The sequence below is a fragment of the Leptonychotes weddellii genome, chromosome 8 (genome assembly GCF_054177405.1).
Source record: "Leptonychotes weddellii isolate Sample4059 chromosome 8, ASM5417740v2, whole genome shotgun sequence".
NCBI classification, from domain to species: domain Eukaryota; kingdom Metazoa; phylum Chordata; class Mammalia; order Carnivora; family Phocidae; genus Leptonychotes; species Leptonychotes weddellii.
In genome coordinates this window covers 75804761-75823124 of record NC_138376.1, presented here as the reverse complement: position 1 = coordinate 75823124, position 18364 = coordinate 75804761, and the positions used below count along the sequence as shown (strand labels likewise).

The following is an 18364-nucleotide window of genomic DNA, read 5'->3' as shown; positions in this document are numbered from 1 at the left end:
GGTATTAAGGAGGGCACGTACTGCATGGAGCACTGGGTGTTATACGAAAACAATGGATCGTGGATCACTACATCAAAAACTAATGATGTATTGTATGGTGACTAACATAATATAATAAAATTAAAAACTACAAAAAAAAAAAATACTGTATGGACATAGTCCCTTGTGGCTCGAAAGGCCATTTTAGAGTGCCAAGAAGTTTGATGTAGCCAGAGCGTAAGAGTATGGAGATCAAAAGATTGTCCTGACCAGAAAGTGGGCCACTCTCCAGAGAGTAAATGGCCTGTATGTCATGCTAAGGAGTTTACATCTGATCCTATTGGCAGTGGTGAGTTTTTAAACATGGTTTAACATCCCCAAATTAGATTTGGTTTGTTTCAGTCCTGATGACACTATGACACTATGGTAGGGAATGAGCTGGAATGGGAGACATTTAAAGCAGGAAGACCAGTTAGGAAGCTGTTTAATAAGAAAGGTGAATAGGACCTTAACAGTTGCAGAAGGAATAGAAGGAGGGCCAGAGATGGGGGACATTCCTGATAGATTAGGAAATATCAAGGCATTGTAAGGTCTTGAACAGAGAGATTATGATGAAAATGTCATTACCAAATCTTACCTGTTGGTACCTTAAGAAATTTGTTTCATGTTTCATCCAACATTTCCACTCACATAGATCTCAATTTGAAAATATGGTGACAGTTTTCTGTTTACTCAGTTCTTAGGGCTTCTGGATTAGATACAAGATATCATTTGGGAACATGACTACGGGATTAGTGAGGTAGCCATCCAGCACTGCAACTTTACCATAGCAAATAGATTGCAGGATTAGAATTGTGGAAGGTATACTGGGATAGACTTTACATGTACTCTGGTCCAACCTTCTTGTTTGATACTGAAAAAAGGGAGGTTGGAAACGTAAAGTGACTTGCTGTGGATCCCAGAACTGCTTTGACATAAAACCAGAACTTAACACCATAGGTTTTCTGACTCAACTCTTTTTTTAGAGGAACGAGTGGCTTGGTGTGTAACTGTAGATGTATTTCTTTTTCTTATGTCATAAAAGATAGAGGCGATTAATAGTGTGGAAAGAGATTTGAACATGGAATCAGAACACTAATTCCTGTTTTAGCACTACCCTTTACTGTTTGACCCTGAGTCACTTCACCTCTCAGCTTCCCTTTCTTCATCTGGAAAATGAGTAATAGCCTCCCTCCCTCACAGGATCATGTTGAGAATCAAATACATGCATTAAAGTATTTCTAAGTTTTGTATTAATTATGAAGAACATAATTAATGTTGATTAGTGAGCTGTTAGTCCTGTACTGCCTTTCTGTACTGCTTTACTGGTCCATACCATCCTAAGGAATCTAGTTTAGAGACTAAGAGCCTAATCATTTGTCAGTTCCTCTGATTAGCAAACAAGGAAATAATTCTCTGAGTTCTTTAGGCTGGTTCAAACTGAGTTCAAATTTAAATTGAGTTCTTTAGCAAATTAGAGTTCTTTACTAAATCCGCAGATACACTGAACTTTGTGTGTGCATCTACTTTTCTTAAACTTAAAAAAAAAAAACAAAAACAAATTTTAACTTTCAATTAGAAACAATTTGTGACTTTAAAACAATTACAAAAATAGTACAGACACTGTATAGCCTGCACCCAGCTTCCCCAAATGTTAACACCTTACATGACGGTAGCACAATTATCCAAACCAGGAAATTAACATTTATGTCATACTATTAACTAATCCACAGACTTTACTCAGGTTTTGTCAGTTGTCCCACTCATGTCCTTTTCTGTCCAGGATCCAGTTTGGTATCCTGCATTGCATTTAGTTCTGTCTCCTTAATTCACTCTAATGTGTGGCATTTTTTCAGTATTTGTCTACTATAACCTTGACATGTTAGGAGAATACTAACCAGTTATTTTGTAGCATGTCCTTCGGTTTGGGCCCTACCAAGAGGGAACTGGAACAGACATCACTCCCTGTTGTTCTGGTTGCTAACTACCTTCTATTTAATATTAATATGGTGAGAAAAATCCACATGCAACTATAATAAATAGTATTAATAAGGACAGAACAAGAAGTGTGGGGGAGGTTAGCCCAGTGAACAAAGATGAAATCTTGAGGGGATGTACTTGGTTTATAACTTAAAGAAATTATATTGCGCCTCTGAGCCTGGGGACTTCTTGGGTATTGACAGTTTAGGGTATCTCCTGCTCATATGATTGTAGTGCATTTAAATAGTGAGTATTCTGCAGTTCACATTGCCTCACCTATTTTTACCTGAGGGCCATCTTTGCTAAGGGGAAATTCTAGCTCTGGGAGTCAAAGGATGCATTAGCTTAGGGCACTTGGTTATTGTGGCAGCTGCTTTTCTTGCTGCCCCAAATAAAAGCTAGGTTTCCTCTACTACCACCACCAACACCACCAAGGAGACATTAACCCGTACCACCGCTAGGTAAGAGTTTCTCTCACTTTCATGCTTTTGCTGTCACTCTTCTGCCTGCCTGCAGTGCTCTCTCCAGCCCTTACAACCATCCAAGTTCTAACAGTCTTAAAAGTCCAGTCATATGGGGCGCCTGGGTGGCTCAGTTGGTTAAGCGACTGCCTTCGGCTCAGGTCATGATCCTGGAGTCCCGGGATCGAGTCCCGCATCGGGCTCCCTGCTCGGCAGGGAGCCTGCTTCTCCCTCTGACCCTCCCCCCTCTCGTGTGCTCTCTGTCTCTCTCATTCTCTCTGTCTCAAATAAATAAATAAAAGTCCAGTCATATATTGATAAATGCACTTAAATTAATTTTCAGGAGGTGATGGTCTATATACTCTTGACTATCCATATCAAAGTTGCTAGTTCTTTTTTAGAGTAGTCACCTGAACATATTTTGAGATACCTAGCTAGGTTGAGACTAAGACTGGTCTTATCCTGAAGTAGAAACCTGTGCCCAAACTGTTGCCATTTGAATTAATCAGTCCAGAATAGGTACAGTATTAAATTTTTTTGAAGGGCTATGATGACATTTTTCACAGAAAGAGAACAAGCAATCCTAAAACTTGTATGGAACCACAAAAGACCTCAAATAGCCACAGCAAACCTGAGAAAGAAGAACAAAGCTGGAGGCATCACACTTCCTGATTTCAAACTATATTACAAAGGTATAGTAATCAAAACAGTATGGTATTGGCATAAAAACAGACACATAGATCAATGAAACAGAGAGCCCAATAATAAGCCCATACATATATGGTCAATTAATTTACTCAAAGGATCCAAGAGTATATAATGGAGAAAGTATAGTCTCTTTAATAAATGGTATTGGGAAAGCTGGATATTCACATGCAAAAGAATGAAACTGGACCCATATATTTCACCATGCACAAAAGTCAACTCAAAATGTATTAAAGACTTGAAGGTAAGACCTGAAACAGTAAAACTGCTAGAAGACATAGAAGGTAATGTCCTTGACATTGGTCTTAGTGATGAGTTTTTGGATTTTACACCATAAGCGAAGGCAAAAATAACCAAGTGCGACCACATCAAACTAAAATGCTTCTGCTCAGTAAAGGAAACTAGCAAAATGAAAAGGCAATCTACCAACTGGGAGAAAATATGTGCAAATCACATATCTGATTATATATTTATATATATATAAATATATAAAGAATTCATACAACTGAATAGAAAAATAACAATCTGATTTAAAAATGGGCTAAGGATCTGAATAGACATTTTTCTAAAGAGGACATACAGATGGCCAATAGGTACATGAAAAGGTGCTCGACATCACTAATCACCAGGGAAATGCAAATCAAAATCATAAGATATCATCTCACACCCTAGAATGGCTAGTATCAGAAAGACAAAAAATAAGTGTTTGTGAGGATGTGGAGAAAAGGGAACCCTTGTGCACTGTTGGTGAGAATGAAAATTGGTGCAGCCACTGTGGCAAACAGTATGGAGTTTCCTCAAAAAATGAAAAATGGAACTACCACATGATCCATCAATTCCACTGCTGGGTATTTATCCAAAGAATATGAAATCACTGTCTCAAAAAGATATCTGCACTCCCATGTTCATTGCAGTATTATTTACAATAGCAAACACCTAGAAACAACCTGTGTCCATCAGTGGATGAACAGATAAAGACATGATACACACATGCACGCACACACACTCACACTGAAATATTACTCACCAAAAAAAAAAAAAAAAAAAAAAGGAAATCCTGCCATTTGCAATAATATGGATGGACCTGGAGGGCATTATGCTAAGTAAGTCAAGCAGAGAAAGATAAATACTGTATGTTGTCACTTGTATGTGGACTCTCCCAACAACAGCAAAAACAAAAAACAAAACAAAAAACCTCATAGATACGAAGAACAGATCATGGGTAGGGTGGGCAAAATGGGTGAAGGAGATCAAAAAGTACAAACTTCTAGTTATAAGATAAATAATCCTGAGAATCTAATGTACAGAATGATTATAGTTAATACTGTGTATATATATTTGAAAGTTGATGAGAGAGTATTTCTTAAAAGTTCTCATCACAAGAAAAAAGTTTCTAACTATGTAAGGTGATTGTTGTTAACTAGACAAATTGTGGTAATCATTTAACAATACAAACATATATCAAATAATTATATTGTATAACTAAAACTAATACATTGTTACATGTCAATTATGTCTCAATTAGAAAAAAAAAAGCTATGCTCAGCAACTGGAGGTAGTAGCAACATAAATAATGATTTCTAGTCTCAAAAATCATAGAATTGCCTTAAAATGGTGAGGTAGAAGCATTTAAAAAACTAAATCTATTTTCCTTAACTCAGTAAACATTTATTGAGTGCCTACTATGTGTCAGGTACTATTCTAGGCATTTTGAAGATGTAAATAAAAAACTTTCTGCTTTCATGGCACTCTTATTCTTTTAGCAGAGACAATGAGTTTAAAAGTTATGCTGATACAAATCCGAACTCCAATGAGATAGCACCTCACACCCATCAGAATGGCTAAAATTAACAACACAGGTAACAACAGATTTTGGTGAGGATGTGGAGAAAGGGGAACCCTCTTGCACTGTTGGTGGGAATGCAAACTGGTGCAGCCACTCTGGAAAACAGTATGGGGGTTCCTCAAGAAGGTTAAAAATAGAACTAACCCACAATCCAGCAATTGCATTGCAGTGTTACAACATATTTACCCAAAGGATACAAAACTACTGATTTGAAGGGATACATGCACCCCGATGTTTATAGCAGCATTATCAACAGTAGCCAAACTATGGAAAGAACCCAAATGTCCATCAACTGCTGAATGGATAAAGAAGAAATGGTGTAGGGGCACCTGGGTGGCTCAGTTGGTTAAGCGACTGCCTTCGGCTCAGGTCATGATCCTGGAGTCCCGGGATCGAGTCCTGCATCGGGCTCCCTGCTCGGCAGGGAGTCTGCTTCTCCCTCTGACCCTCCTCCCTCTCATGCTCTCTGTATCTCATTCTCTCTGTCTCAAATAAATAAATAAAATCTTTAAAAAAAATAAAAAAAAAAAAGAAATGGTGTATACACACACACACACACACACACACTGGAAAATTACCCAGCCATCAAAAAGAATGAAATTTTGTCATTTGCAATGACATGAATGGAACTAGAGTATACTATGCTAAACAAAATAAGTCAGAGAAAAACAAATACTATATGATTTCACTCATATGTGGAATTTAAGAAATAAAACAGATGAACATAGGGGAAAAAAGAAAAAAAGAGGGGCAAACCATAAAACAGACTTTTAACCAAAGAGAACAAACTGAGGGTTACTGAAAGAGAGATGGGTGGGGGGGGAGGGGGGGATGGCTTAAATGCATGAAGGGTATTAAGGAGGGCACTTGTAATGAGCACTAGGTATCATATATAAATGATGACTCACTAAAATCTGTACCTGAAACTAATATTACACTGTATGTTAACCAACTGGAATTTAAATAAAAACTTGAAAAAGAAAAAAAAACGTTAGGTTAGAAAGTTATGAATGCTTTGAAAAAAAGAACGTGGTACTGAAGACCAGGAGGCCAAGTGGGTGGAGTGGGAGAATTATAGTATTAAATAGGGAGACAGAGTGGGCCTAATTAAAGGTGCTAAAGAGGGAAATGGGGAGATGTTGGTCAAAAGATACAAATTTCCAGTTATAAGATAAATGCTGTAATTTACAGCACGATGACTATAGTTAATAGTACTGTAAGTTGTTGTTGTTGTTGTTTTTTAAAGAAGGTGCTGACTTTTGAATAAAGACTTAAAAGGGATGAGAAGTTTGACCACATGAATATCTAGGGAAAACATTTCAGACCAAGAGAAGAGGAGAGGTTCGAAGGCATGCATGTCTGGTGTATTCAAGGCATGGAAAGGAGAAGTTGTAGCTGATACAGAGTGAATAAGGGGTAGACAGTAGCAGGAAATGAAATTAGGGATGTGGGGGATTGGTGGTTGTACCAGTCATGTGAGACCTGAGCTGAGACACCATGGGAATGACTTTGACTTTCATTATCAGTGATATAAGAACCATTGTGGGGTTTTGAGTAGAGAAGTGACAGGATCTATTTGCTATATAAGTGTGGTCAGTTATAATCTTAAATGTTAAAAATAATTTAAACTTAACTGTTGAAAGACAGAAATTCTCAGATTCAATTATTTTATATCCACCTAACATGATTTGTAAGAAACATCAAATCAAAGTGATATAGAAAAGTTGAAAGTTAAGGATTGAAAGAAGATATGAGGGACAGTAGCAAAAAGAAAGCAACAGTTGCAGAATTAAAATCAGAGAAAATGAAATTCAAGGTAAAGAAAACTAAAAAGAACAAAGAAGAATGGCCCATATAGATAGCAAGCACAATCACTAAATATAGTATACAAATTTTTAGGTAACTAAAAACATAGCGTCAAAATACAGAAAGCAAAAACTGATAGAAATTCAAGATGTTAACTAAATTACAATCATATTGAGAGACTTGAACGCATCTCTTTTGAAAATCAGCATGCCAAAGAGATATAAAAAGTACTTTGTAAAATAGAGGGTTTGATTAACAGTATCTTTGAGTATGTGTATGTATCTTTATATTTCTCCTCCCCCAAAAGAATAAGCCTTCTTGTAGACACGCATCAAAATTTATTTATAAAAATATACCATGTACTAGACCAGAAAGAACAACTCAGTGTATTTCAAAACATAGAGATCATAAGACTACATTCCCAGTGTATAATGCTGCAATAATACCAGAAATAAACAAGAAAAAGGATGGCAAAGGCAATCTACCTGCTTGGGATTTAACTATTTTTATTCTAGTGGAAGGTGAAAATTTATTTTAAAGGTAAAGACTAGAGCTATAAAAAAATAAAAGTAATATATAACAAAGTCAGTGAATTTCTCAGTCACAGCACAATTCCAAGGAGTATTCATATCTTTAGAGCATCTACAAGATAGCATGAATGCTTGAAAACAAAATAAGCATTCATCTCTAGGAACTAGGTGAACTTAGCAAAACCACACATATAAGAAGGGAATTTATAAAAGTAACAATTGAAATTAATAACTGAGAAACAAAAACGTACACTAACATTATTTATTATCTATTATACTTGAGTTGTTTTAAGAGCCTAACTCCTTTAGTATTATTATGATCCCCATTTTGTAGATGAAGGGACTGAAGCACAGGGAGATTGAGCAACTTGCCCATAATCACACAGCTCCTGAGTGACAGAGGGAGCACTGGAATTTGGCCACTCTGGCTCTGGGGGCCACAATCTCCATCCCTAGGCTCATTATCGGGTCCAGAACCCAAATATCCACACTCCCTCTCCACTTCTCCTTCCAGTGCTATGCTGGAAAATGTGTTCTTTATGGAAACCATACCATACAAATTTTGAATGTGTAACACTTTTGTTCATTTGATGCAAAAAAAAAAAAAAAGTCAGTTTTAATATCTATACCTTTACATCTGGATAAAAATGAGAACATGTGCCTAAATCAATTTTTATGATTTATGTATTTTATTTATAAAATACTTCTGCTCTAGTGAAGCTCTACAATCAGAAAGAATTCTGACTGGCCCTTGATTGTATCTTCTTATTACTGTCTGTGTTAAAATCACCTGTTCCATAATCTGGAAGCAAAGAAAGGCACAAGAGATCAGGAAATTGGCAAATTTTTCCTACTTATTTTTAGATCTATTAGAAATTTCAAGGAAGCTAAAATCTTATGTGTAGTTTTAATTTATCCTTAATACTCCCTATTACTCAGTTTCATAAATTGAGATCTGACTTTTGGTTGGGTGGGAGAGGCATATATACATGCATGTGTGTGTTACAAGGAGAAATTGAGGTTTATTTAAAATAGAAAAGACAGAGACCACTTTCAAAATACAGTCATACATAGATAGTAAATATGACCTAATTCTCCAGCTCCCTTCATTTAGTCATACTACTGGAAGGTACCCCAGCACACCACCACCAAAAGTAGAACTTATGTTGACAAAGATTCTGCCACTGTTCCTGGATTGTTCTCTATGTGTCTGTTTATATTCTCGTGTGTGTGTGTGATATGTATATACATGCAAATATATGCACATGCATACAAAGATACATATTTATATGCATAATTATATATGTAGACACACATTACATTAGTGTGTTCAAATGTATATAAACACATGTACTGGGTGCATCATGAAATATAATATATTCCAAATTGAGTTCTGGATTCAATTTGTATGTTCAATTTTACTCTCTTGTTTTCTCCTGAGAAAGCTTTTAAGCATTTCTGGGACAAAAAATGTTGTGGTAGTTTCAGCTGTCCCTGCAGCCACTTTCATTATTTGTGTCATTATTCCTGCTGCATAATGTGAACATAAAAAAACATGGTTCTGTAACAAATGACTTCCCAGGACTGACAGTTATAGCTGCAGCATTTCAAGACTGATGAAAAATTTCCCAGCAAGATCTCTGGCCAGGTTTACAATAACGAAACAGGAAATGGCTGCCACTATTCACATTAAATCCAGACTGTTTGGTGTAACTTTATCTATGTTTTCGATTACAGTAAAATCTCTTTCATTCCCAACCAGCAAAATTTCATCCTTATTAACGGTTTCCAAAAGATAACTTGAGATTTCATGTGTGGTATTCCTGTTTGTCCTTTGATAAGATCTTTTAAAGATAATTTTTTTAAAAGTTTTACCTTTTGGATTGTTTAAATTTAATGAACTTTGTAAATTTTTATGAGAGGGAGAGGTTTGTTATGACTTTTTCCCAATGGACTGCTAATAGAAGTTAGCTTGCCTAGCCCATGTGCTAGATGCTGTCAGTATCAAACTGCCTTTGACTTTCACACCTCCCAGGGGACTAGTAATTGTTGTGTTCAAACAGCCTGTAATTGTGATCCCGCTGGCTTTCTCAGTACGCTTCTGGCTATTAGAATCATTAAACAACTCAGCACCTGTTAACAGCATTGTAAATATTCAACCCTGCTTGTGTGCAGGTTGAGTCCAATATAGAGAAATCTTACAGAGCTCAGCCTCATAAATTAGAGCTTCTGACAAGTCAATTATTGTGAAACTGGGTTTCTCTGTGAAATAAATGAAATAGCATGCTGACAAAAAGGTAGGCTGTCTGTTTATGGCAGAGAAAAGACAATGACTTGATGATCCAATGCAGTGAGCATGAAACTACATTGTATCCTTTATCTGTAATTAAACAGTTGTGTAATATTTCTGTTTTAATAACCAGTAAATTGTAAATTTTGTACTGTGGAGAGTGCAACATGAAAACAGACCTTTTTACTTAGCTCTTGCTTGCTTTTTCAAGTTAGTGAAGTGATTGTTGAAATTAATGATATATAATGTTTTAGGCTAAATGCTTATAATTATTTGGGCTAGAAATTACCCAGTGACTGAAAAGTTCATGCAGTAGAAGCAAAGGCCATATAATGCTAATGAAGATCATGTAAATATAAACTCCATTATTTATTCACAGAAAACTGTCAGAATATATTACCTCTCAAAATTTTATGTGACCTAGACATAATTTCATTTACATTTAGTTTATTTTACAGTGTCTTATAAATTATATAGCGTAGGTTAATTAGGATTAAGATGTAGGAAATCTTACTTTTATAAGGATTTGGAAGTGTTGTAAGTAAACTTAGGTCAAATATTAGCAAAGAATAATAGTATAAATCAGTGAAGTTACATCACAACAAAAATTACGCATGTTAGTGTTTGTGTTGGGTGTATAGAAGACAAGTTTTTTAATGTTTGAGATTTTCCTATTCTTGAATGTAATATTTTATCTAGCATTTTCTATTTTTAAAAGTTATCACTTTCTAAAAATAAATAAATAAAAGTTATCATTTATATATGCCAGGATACCCAAAGTAAACAATTTCAGGATTTTTTTTTTTTAATTCTAGATTACCCCCAGATTCCATAAAGATAAAAGTATTGATACTGAGTAAATTGAATGTCAATTCAATTACTTAAATTGAATTTTTGCATTTCTTCTCTTAGGCAAGTCAAGTGTGAGAGTGTTGGTGAGCGCATTAGAAAAGAAAAAATACCTGGAAGTTTTTTAAGTTATTCTGAAAAATGTGTTGATTTATAGCAAGTTAGAGTATATGTAATCATCAAATAATTTGTAATCTCAGAGACATAATTTTAATTGGATTTTTTTTTCGTTTTTGCAACTTATTTTAAATGTTTAAGAAATGTTTACCCTGACTGTACTTTATCTGAATAAAAGCTACAAATTAGTCTTAAAAACTTCCCAATAAACTTAGACAAACATTAGAAAGAGTATTAGCCCATCAGAATATACCTTGTAAATACATAAAACAGTGGCTAAAATAAATATTTAAAAAATTTATAATTTTTGAAGGAAAGTTTTTATCATAGATGGTTTTAAATATTTGTAAGTATACTAAATTTGTTAAAGTAAAAAATGGTAAAATTGTTATTATTATACTAAATTTGTTAAAGTAAAAAATAGTAAAATTGTTACTCAGTTATATTTATAGGGTAATGGCTTATGGTAATCAGTAGCAGCATCCATGAGATTTTTTTGTTTTAAATTGCCTAGTAAATTTTTAGACAAAAATGGTATTTTAACTTTTTGTTTTTCATGGTAATATTATTTGCATAATGTCTTCCTTCTGTAATTTTAATTGCATAAAAAATTATTTGATTCTTGGTCTAGAAATTCTATTACTTATTCAGTTCCTGGGCACATTTTCACTGCTTTTTTTTTTTTCAATTTAGAAATAATTTTATCAACTATATATTAATCCAGACAGCTGAAAATCCTGTTAGAAAATGTATAGATTTAGCAATCCAAAAGAATGTGAAATATAAAATAAACAATTCTGTTGTAGAAAGTTTGGCTGATAAATTCCATTTGTTGGAAAAAAATGAAAGACAACAAGTATCACTAATAATTTGGAATGGCTTTAGAGATCTCTTTTATGGGGCATTGAATGTCCAGAATTTTTATTTTCACCTTCTACAGCAGAATACATTATTCTAACTAATACTCCTTTTAGTCATTTTTCAGGATAAAGGAAGTATTTTCTAATGGTTTCTAATGCTTGATTTTCACTTTATATGCCTAGATAAAAGTTTGTACATTTTGTTTAAATTAACAACAGCACTGGTTTCAATACTTATTTATCTGTTCACTGATAAATATTGCTTTATTTTGGTCTGTGACACGAACTTTTCCAGGAAAGGCAATAATTTCTCTGCAGATTAAAATGAAAAGTAACTATTTCTCTTTTGTGAAAATTGAAATCATCAGCATATAATTATGATTTACAGTTATTTTCCCAAGTAAATAGTCTGTTATTAATCCTTATTCAGTGGAGGCTCTCATATTGGTATATCTAGCCATTTGTGCAAACTTCTCTTTCTATTGAAAGTATATCATGCAATCATTTAAGTCCTACTTTGTGTATTTTTAAATAAATTATTACAGTATGCTGACCCCAAATCTTTCCCTTTGAAGAAAGAAAAAATAGTCACCATACTTGGCCAGTTATGGTTTCCTTTAGGCCTCTCGCATTTGAGATTGTTAACACTTTCTTCCCAGACCAAGAATATCCCCTTTCTAGTCCTGTACCGAAGTACAACCTCTGTGCTGGGGGCTCAGTGATGAGTCTGTCCTGAGGTCACTTTACACTCCTGTTGCTTGATTTGGATGGAGATAGGACATACAATTCTCTATGCTGACCGGGGTATAGGATTCACCACCAGGAATTAGAGATCTGCCATGACATGGGGGCATTCTGTCACCCTTTGAATCCGTTCCCAGGCACAGATTCCTAGCAATCTTAGATATTTGGCAAGACACTTTTGGACTGAGAGGGAGGATCATTCAGGTGAATTGCATGTCCTTCAGCCTTTTACTCGGAAAATATACAGAGCTGAACCTGTGTGTTTTTTGTATATAGAAGCTTAGTTCAAATGCTTCATTGTTAGCTTGATGTCCTTCCAATATTTAGGGTGACATATAGTTATTAAGCATTTAGAGAACAATAAATGACTAAATTTCCTGAAAGAATTCATCTGCTACCCAAATCAATAGTTCTTTGAGTTTTATAAAGTTACTGAGGATGGGTTTTTATATATAAAAGGGAATTATATATTTATATATAATATGCTTCTGTTTCTAAATCTAGTGTATACATTTAGTTTGCTGTAGATGTATAAAGTGAAGTCATGCCAGTTTTAACACTGGAAAGTTAGTATCTTTTTAATGTGATGCTGAATTTTATCTGCTTATCTTACATAGTTTTAATGTATTCTCATTGTGTCCGCAAATCTTAGTATGGGAATTTTGATCTGTACGATGAAACTGGCAGTTGGCAGTTGTTTTACTTCTTTGATTTGTCATAAGTGTAGTTGTTCTTTGAAATTCTGAAAAAAAAATAGAATGATAAAAAATTGAAATGCTAATTTTAGTAGAAACTATCTTGAAACAAATAATGACCTTGCTTCTTTTCCAGCTACTACAATTTGAGTGATGTGAGCCATGATTCTGTGAACAAATTTCTGTCTAGTCTGGTTGAGAAGTCTCTGGTTGAATTGGAACATTCCTACTGTATTGAAATTGGAGAGGTATGACTCAGTCATATACATTCCAAGTGCAAAGACTGCCCAGCTTTTTAACAGTAGGGCTTTTGTTCTAATGATAACCAAAAATGTTAACAAAATTGTTGCAATAGCAACCTGCAGTAAGAACGATTAATTTTATGAATGTGTGTGCTTCTATTGTACTTTTTATTTGTAATTTTATCTTTCTTTTTGAAATAGGATAATCGGAGCATTGAACCTCTGACATACGGCCGAATTGCTTCTTACTACTATTTGAAGCACCAAACAGTTAAAATGTTCAAAGAGCGTTTGAAACCTGAATGTGGTACCGAAGAATTGCTTTCAATTTTGAGTGTGAGTTTCATGATATTATTGTATTGCTTTTTAATATAAAGAGATTATATCTTCTGTATTTCATACCTTCTCTTTTAATTTGGGTCTTAAATTGCTGCCAGCCAGTGTCTCTAGAAATTCAGCAAACTGTTTATTTTATTTTTTTTTTAAGATTTTATTTATTTGACAGAGAGAGACACAGCAAGAGAGGGAACACAAGCAGGGGGAGTGGGAGAGGGAGAAGCAGGCTTCCCACTGAGCAGGGAGCCCGATGTGGGGCTCGATCCCAGGAACCTGAGATCATGACCTGAGCCGAAGGCAGACGTTTAACGACCGAGCCACCCAGGTGCCCCATCAGCAAACTGTTTATAAAATCTTTTCCTCTGTCAAACAAGATCACTACAGAGCAACATATTTGGACCAAGTTTCCCTACATACTATATTATCCAAACTTGGGTACTTCTGAGAATGGAATGGGTCACTATTAATATTAAGCCAGGATAATAAGTATGAACTGGGCTATCCTCAGCAGCCAGATGATCACCCTATCCTTCAATATAATAACTTCTATGAATTATAATTGAAAACTTTTCTTACTGCTTCTTTTGGGTCTTTCTTGTTGAATCTGTGATGTTCCTGAAGTTTCTTTACATAAGGACACACAATTATGATCTCTTAGAATTAACTAATGCCAGAAAAGCTGTTCAACTCCCTCCCCTGTCCCCCTTCCAAAATAAAAATACAACCAGATTTAGCACATGGTAAAAAAAACAAAAACAAAAACTATACTGTGTTTGGTTTTGTTTTTGGGCCAAGAAGCTAAGAACTAAATTTTATATTGAAGCTAAAATTACTATTAGGAGTATTTTCTTCATTTTCCTTTCAGCATACTATATATGCATTTTGTCTTTGTTGAGTTTAAATATAATTTCCCACAGAACTGTGTTAGCACATTAGTCAAGATATATATTATAAATGAAAGCTATATATTATCTTACCCCTCAGGTACATTGATATGATTTTAAAGAGTTAAGAACCATTGGACTGTATAATGTCTTTAAGGTCCTTCTCTCATATAATCACTGATTCTGAGGTAGTTCACTTACTTTTAGCTTTTTTCTTACCTTCTTTGCTTATCATTCTCAGTTGGCTTCAATATCCCATTCACAGTTTCCAATTTTTCAGTGTTTTCCCTTTGAGAAGCTGGTTTGTAGATTTTGTGTGAACATAGGGCCAAGTACATTGTAGTGAGTCAGAAAATAATTTATTAATGAATTGATGGATGGATGGATCCTGTATTCATCAGTTCTCTGTTATTTGCTCTATAGAAAAGAGTAGAGAATTCAAGTATATGAGGCAGCTATCAAAAAAAATTTTATGAAATTGAAAATTTGTTTCTGAAGTAAGAGTATGAAAAAATAAGAATTGTTTTTAGATCCCTAAGAATGAGGCTTTTATTATTTCCCAGTTAGAGAGTCATAAAAACATGATTTATCTGGGTGGAAGACAGTAAAATCATGGTTAATTAATTTGGGCAAGTATTTTAAACTAGTATCTGTTAGATTTAAGAATATAATTTTCCTTTCATAATTACCTACCTTGATATATTTATCTAATCTAATAATTAAAAGTATATACCTACCTTGGGAACACACGTAATAAGAGCTAACACCTTTGAGCACTTTTCATGTGCTAAGCACTATTCTAGGAACTTTACATCAATAAATTCATTTGATCCTAACAATAACACTCATTTTATATTGATAACATCCCATTATTATTCCTATTTTACAGGTTAACTAACCTCTCTAAAGTTACACAGCAAGTGAATACTTCGCAATCTAGCCGCCCAAGTATGGGTTCTTAAGCACTGTCCTGCCTCTCATGTCACACACACACACACACACACACGCACTCTGAAGTGGAAGATTTTGAGGTAGGAGATACGTGTTAAGACTGGATCCTAGATGCACATTTTGGATACTAACCCTTTATCAGAAATGTTATTTGCAAATATCTTCCATTCCATAGGTTGCCTTTTAGTTTTGTTGATTGTTTCCTTTGCTGTGCAGAAGTTTTTTTTATCTTGATGAAGTCCCAGTAGTTCTTGCTTTTGTTTCCCTTGCCTCTGGAGACGTTTCTAGTAAGAAGTTGCTTTGGCTGATGTCAGTGGTTGCTGCCTGTGTTCTTCTCTAGAATTTTGATGGTTTCCTGTGTCACATTTAGGTCTTTCATCCATTTTTAATTTATTTTTGTGTATGGTGTTAAAAAAATGGTCCAGTTTCATAGTTATGTTGCTATCCAGTTTTCCCAACAGCATTTGTTAAAGAGACCATCTTTTTTCCGTTGGATATTTTTTCCTGCTTTGTCTAATATTAGTTGACCATAGAGTTGAGGGTCCATTTCTGGGCTCTCTATTCTGTTCCATTGATCTGTGTGTCTGTTTTTGTGCCAGTACCATAATGTCTTGATGATGACAGCTTTGTAATAGAGCTTGAAGTCCGGAATTGTGATGCCTTCAGCTTTGCTTTTCTTTTTCAACATTCCCTTGGCTATTCAGGGTCTTTTGTGGTTCCACACAAATTTTAGAATTGTTTGTTTTAGCTCTGTGAAAAATGCTGGTGCTATTTTGGTAGGGGTTGCATTAAATATATAGATTGCTTTGGGTAGTATAGACATTTTAGCAATATTTGTCCTTCCAATTCATGAAAAAAAAAAAAAAAAGACTGGATGCACATTGTTTGTAAGGGTTTGTGAAAACCATATGCCTGTTACACTCTGTATCCCCCTCCACCCCACTAAAAAAAGACCCAAAAATATATCCAGTACCAAGAGAATTAAACTATTATCCTCTTCAGTCTTCTCTGAAAAGGCATTGATCAGAACAAGAGGTCTGTCCACATCCTTTCAGCAGCTTGTTTCTTTCCACCATTACAACCCCTGAAACTAGTTACACTGATCTCATGGTTTATTTTTATTAAAATAAGGTCAATTCTTGTGATACCTAAGCAAAACAAATCATCTGCAAATACATGTAAGATAAACTCAACAGTATATTTATATAGATATTGTTTGGGGTAACCCTTAATAATTTTCACAGCAACAGTGATGTCATCTCTTCATCCTATGGTGTTTAGTCCAGGAAACTTAACCTGTGCTAAATAGCATCTAAGCCTGTAATATCTCAGTGACACTGATTTTTGAATGAGGATATAGGGGCATTAGAACTGTAGGACTCACATAGCCAAGGAGATCTGCAGGTACCACTGTTTTGTTAATTTCTTGTGTCAGAATTGCTTTCCATTCACTAGAGAACATATGTGTAACTAACAAAGAAATACTAAATAAGAAAGCAAGATTGGATTTGAGGTAATTACAGTGCAATTTCTAGAATTCATTCTGTTGCTGAAAAGTACTTTTTAAATGTTCTCTGTTACCACACTAAAGATTCCTAAATGACTCACGTAGCCTCATTATCTTTACTCTCACCTCCAAAAATGGATATTAAATCTCCTTGTGGTTTTGAAACAAGGAGAAAAGAGCAGCCAGACAGGAGCTCTGGAAAACAGGATGATAAACACAACAGGGCAAAGGAAACCAATAAGAGTGTCGTTAGTTTCAAAGGCATATTTTCATTATTATTGTTTTTATTATAATGCTTAATGTCACATTATACTTTTGAAAAATGCAGTATTAGAACTCATTCACTATCAGCATCTCCTTTTTAAAGGTAGTTATTGATGTTTCTAAAGTCATCTTTAAACTTTTTTTATTAATACATTATCTTTTTAAAGAAGCTTTAGTATTCCTGAGATCACAACTGAAAAGCTTCTATTCTCTTGAGTATTACTTTGATCTTACTCTAATACTTCCATCAGTTTAATTTTTTAGTGAATGAAGTTTTCTCATTTTATAGGTTACATATTGTATTTAACTTTTTGTTTTCTTTCCTTTGGTACTAATGATAGTATAGAAAGTGTGTTCATTAAGATTTCCTTTGAGGTTCTCTATGTTGCAATGTGATTCATTATACTTGGCACAGAGAAAAAAACTAGAAGGTAACCAATCATAGAAGGAAAAAAGAATATTAAGACATTGATTCATTTTCACCAGGCATTTAAAAATACATAAATGTATTATTTCTCTTTATTTAACATCAAATATAGTTTCAGATGATAATCTCTTGATTTCACATATTCATAACTGATAATTGATAGCTGTTTTTAGACCTCTTTCCCTTTAGAGAAGATAAGTATTTTGAATCTCATAGTTAGTGATAGAGTTTTTTTTCCTTTACTTAATTTAATTAGAATTCCTACTCTTTATTTAGTCATTTTGTATATCACTGTCAACTTTTCTGATTTTCTTTTTATAAAGTAAGGATACAATTTTTTTGCCTTTATAATTACCAGACAGTGTAGTTTCTTTCAAAAATAAAAGAAAAAGCATTTAATCAGGTCATTTCATGACATGCTTCCTTGTACAGTGTTTTTGGCACTATAGACCTCCCTCTTCCAGTGTTCAAAGAAGATTGTCAGGTTTGATTAAAAAAAAAACAAAAAACATATATTAAGTTCATGTATACCCTGTCTTCTGAATTCTGTTCTTTTTCTTCTCTATCAGTAGAATGGTTGGGGTCAGACTGGTATTTTGCAGAATGGTATTATATTGACAGTAATCATCCTTTTGACCAAAGGATGGACAAAGAGGAAATTTCTGAGTTTAAAGTTGAAAACTAAACTCTTCCCAATAGTAAAGAGCTAAGCTAAGTGATACTGTCCTAAGAAATAAATATCTTGAGAAAGACATGTATCATATGATCTCACTGATATGAGGAATTCTTAATCTCAGGAAACAAACTGAGGGTTGCTGGAGTGGTGGGGGGTGGGAGGGATGGGGTGGCTGG

The 18364-nt window shown here is 34.4% G+C and overlaps 1 protein-coding gene across 2 annotated transcripts in view; it reads left to right on the top strand.

The window, feature by feature from the left end:
• ASCC3 (activating signal cointegrator 1 complex subunit 3) overlaps positions 1-18364 on the top strand; it is a 301692-nt gene that overhangs the window by 234270 nt on the left and 49058 nt on the right. For both annotated transcript variants that reach the window (XM_006727550.3, XM_081828714.1), the window contains exons 35-36: positions 13038-13149; positions 13345-13479. In XM_006727550.3, the coding sequence (XP_006727613.2) occupies positions 13038-13149; positions 13345-13479 (247 nt within the window). The remainder of the gene's footprint in view (positions 1-13037; positions 13150-13344; positions 13480-18364) is intronic.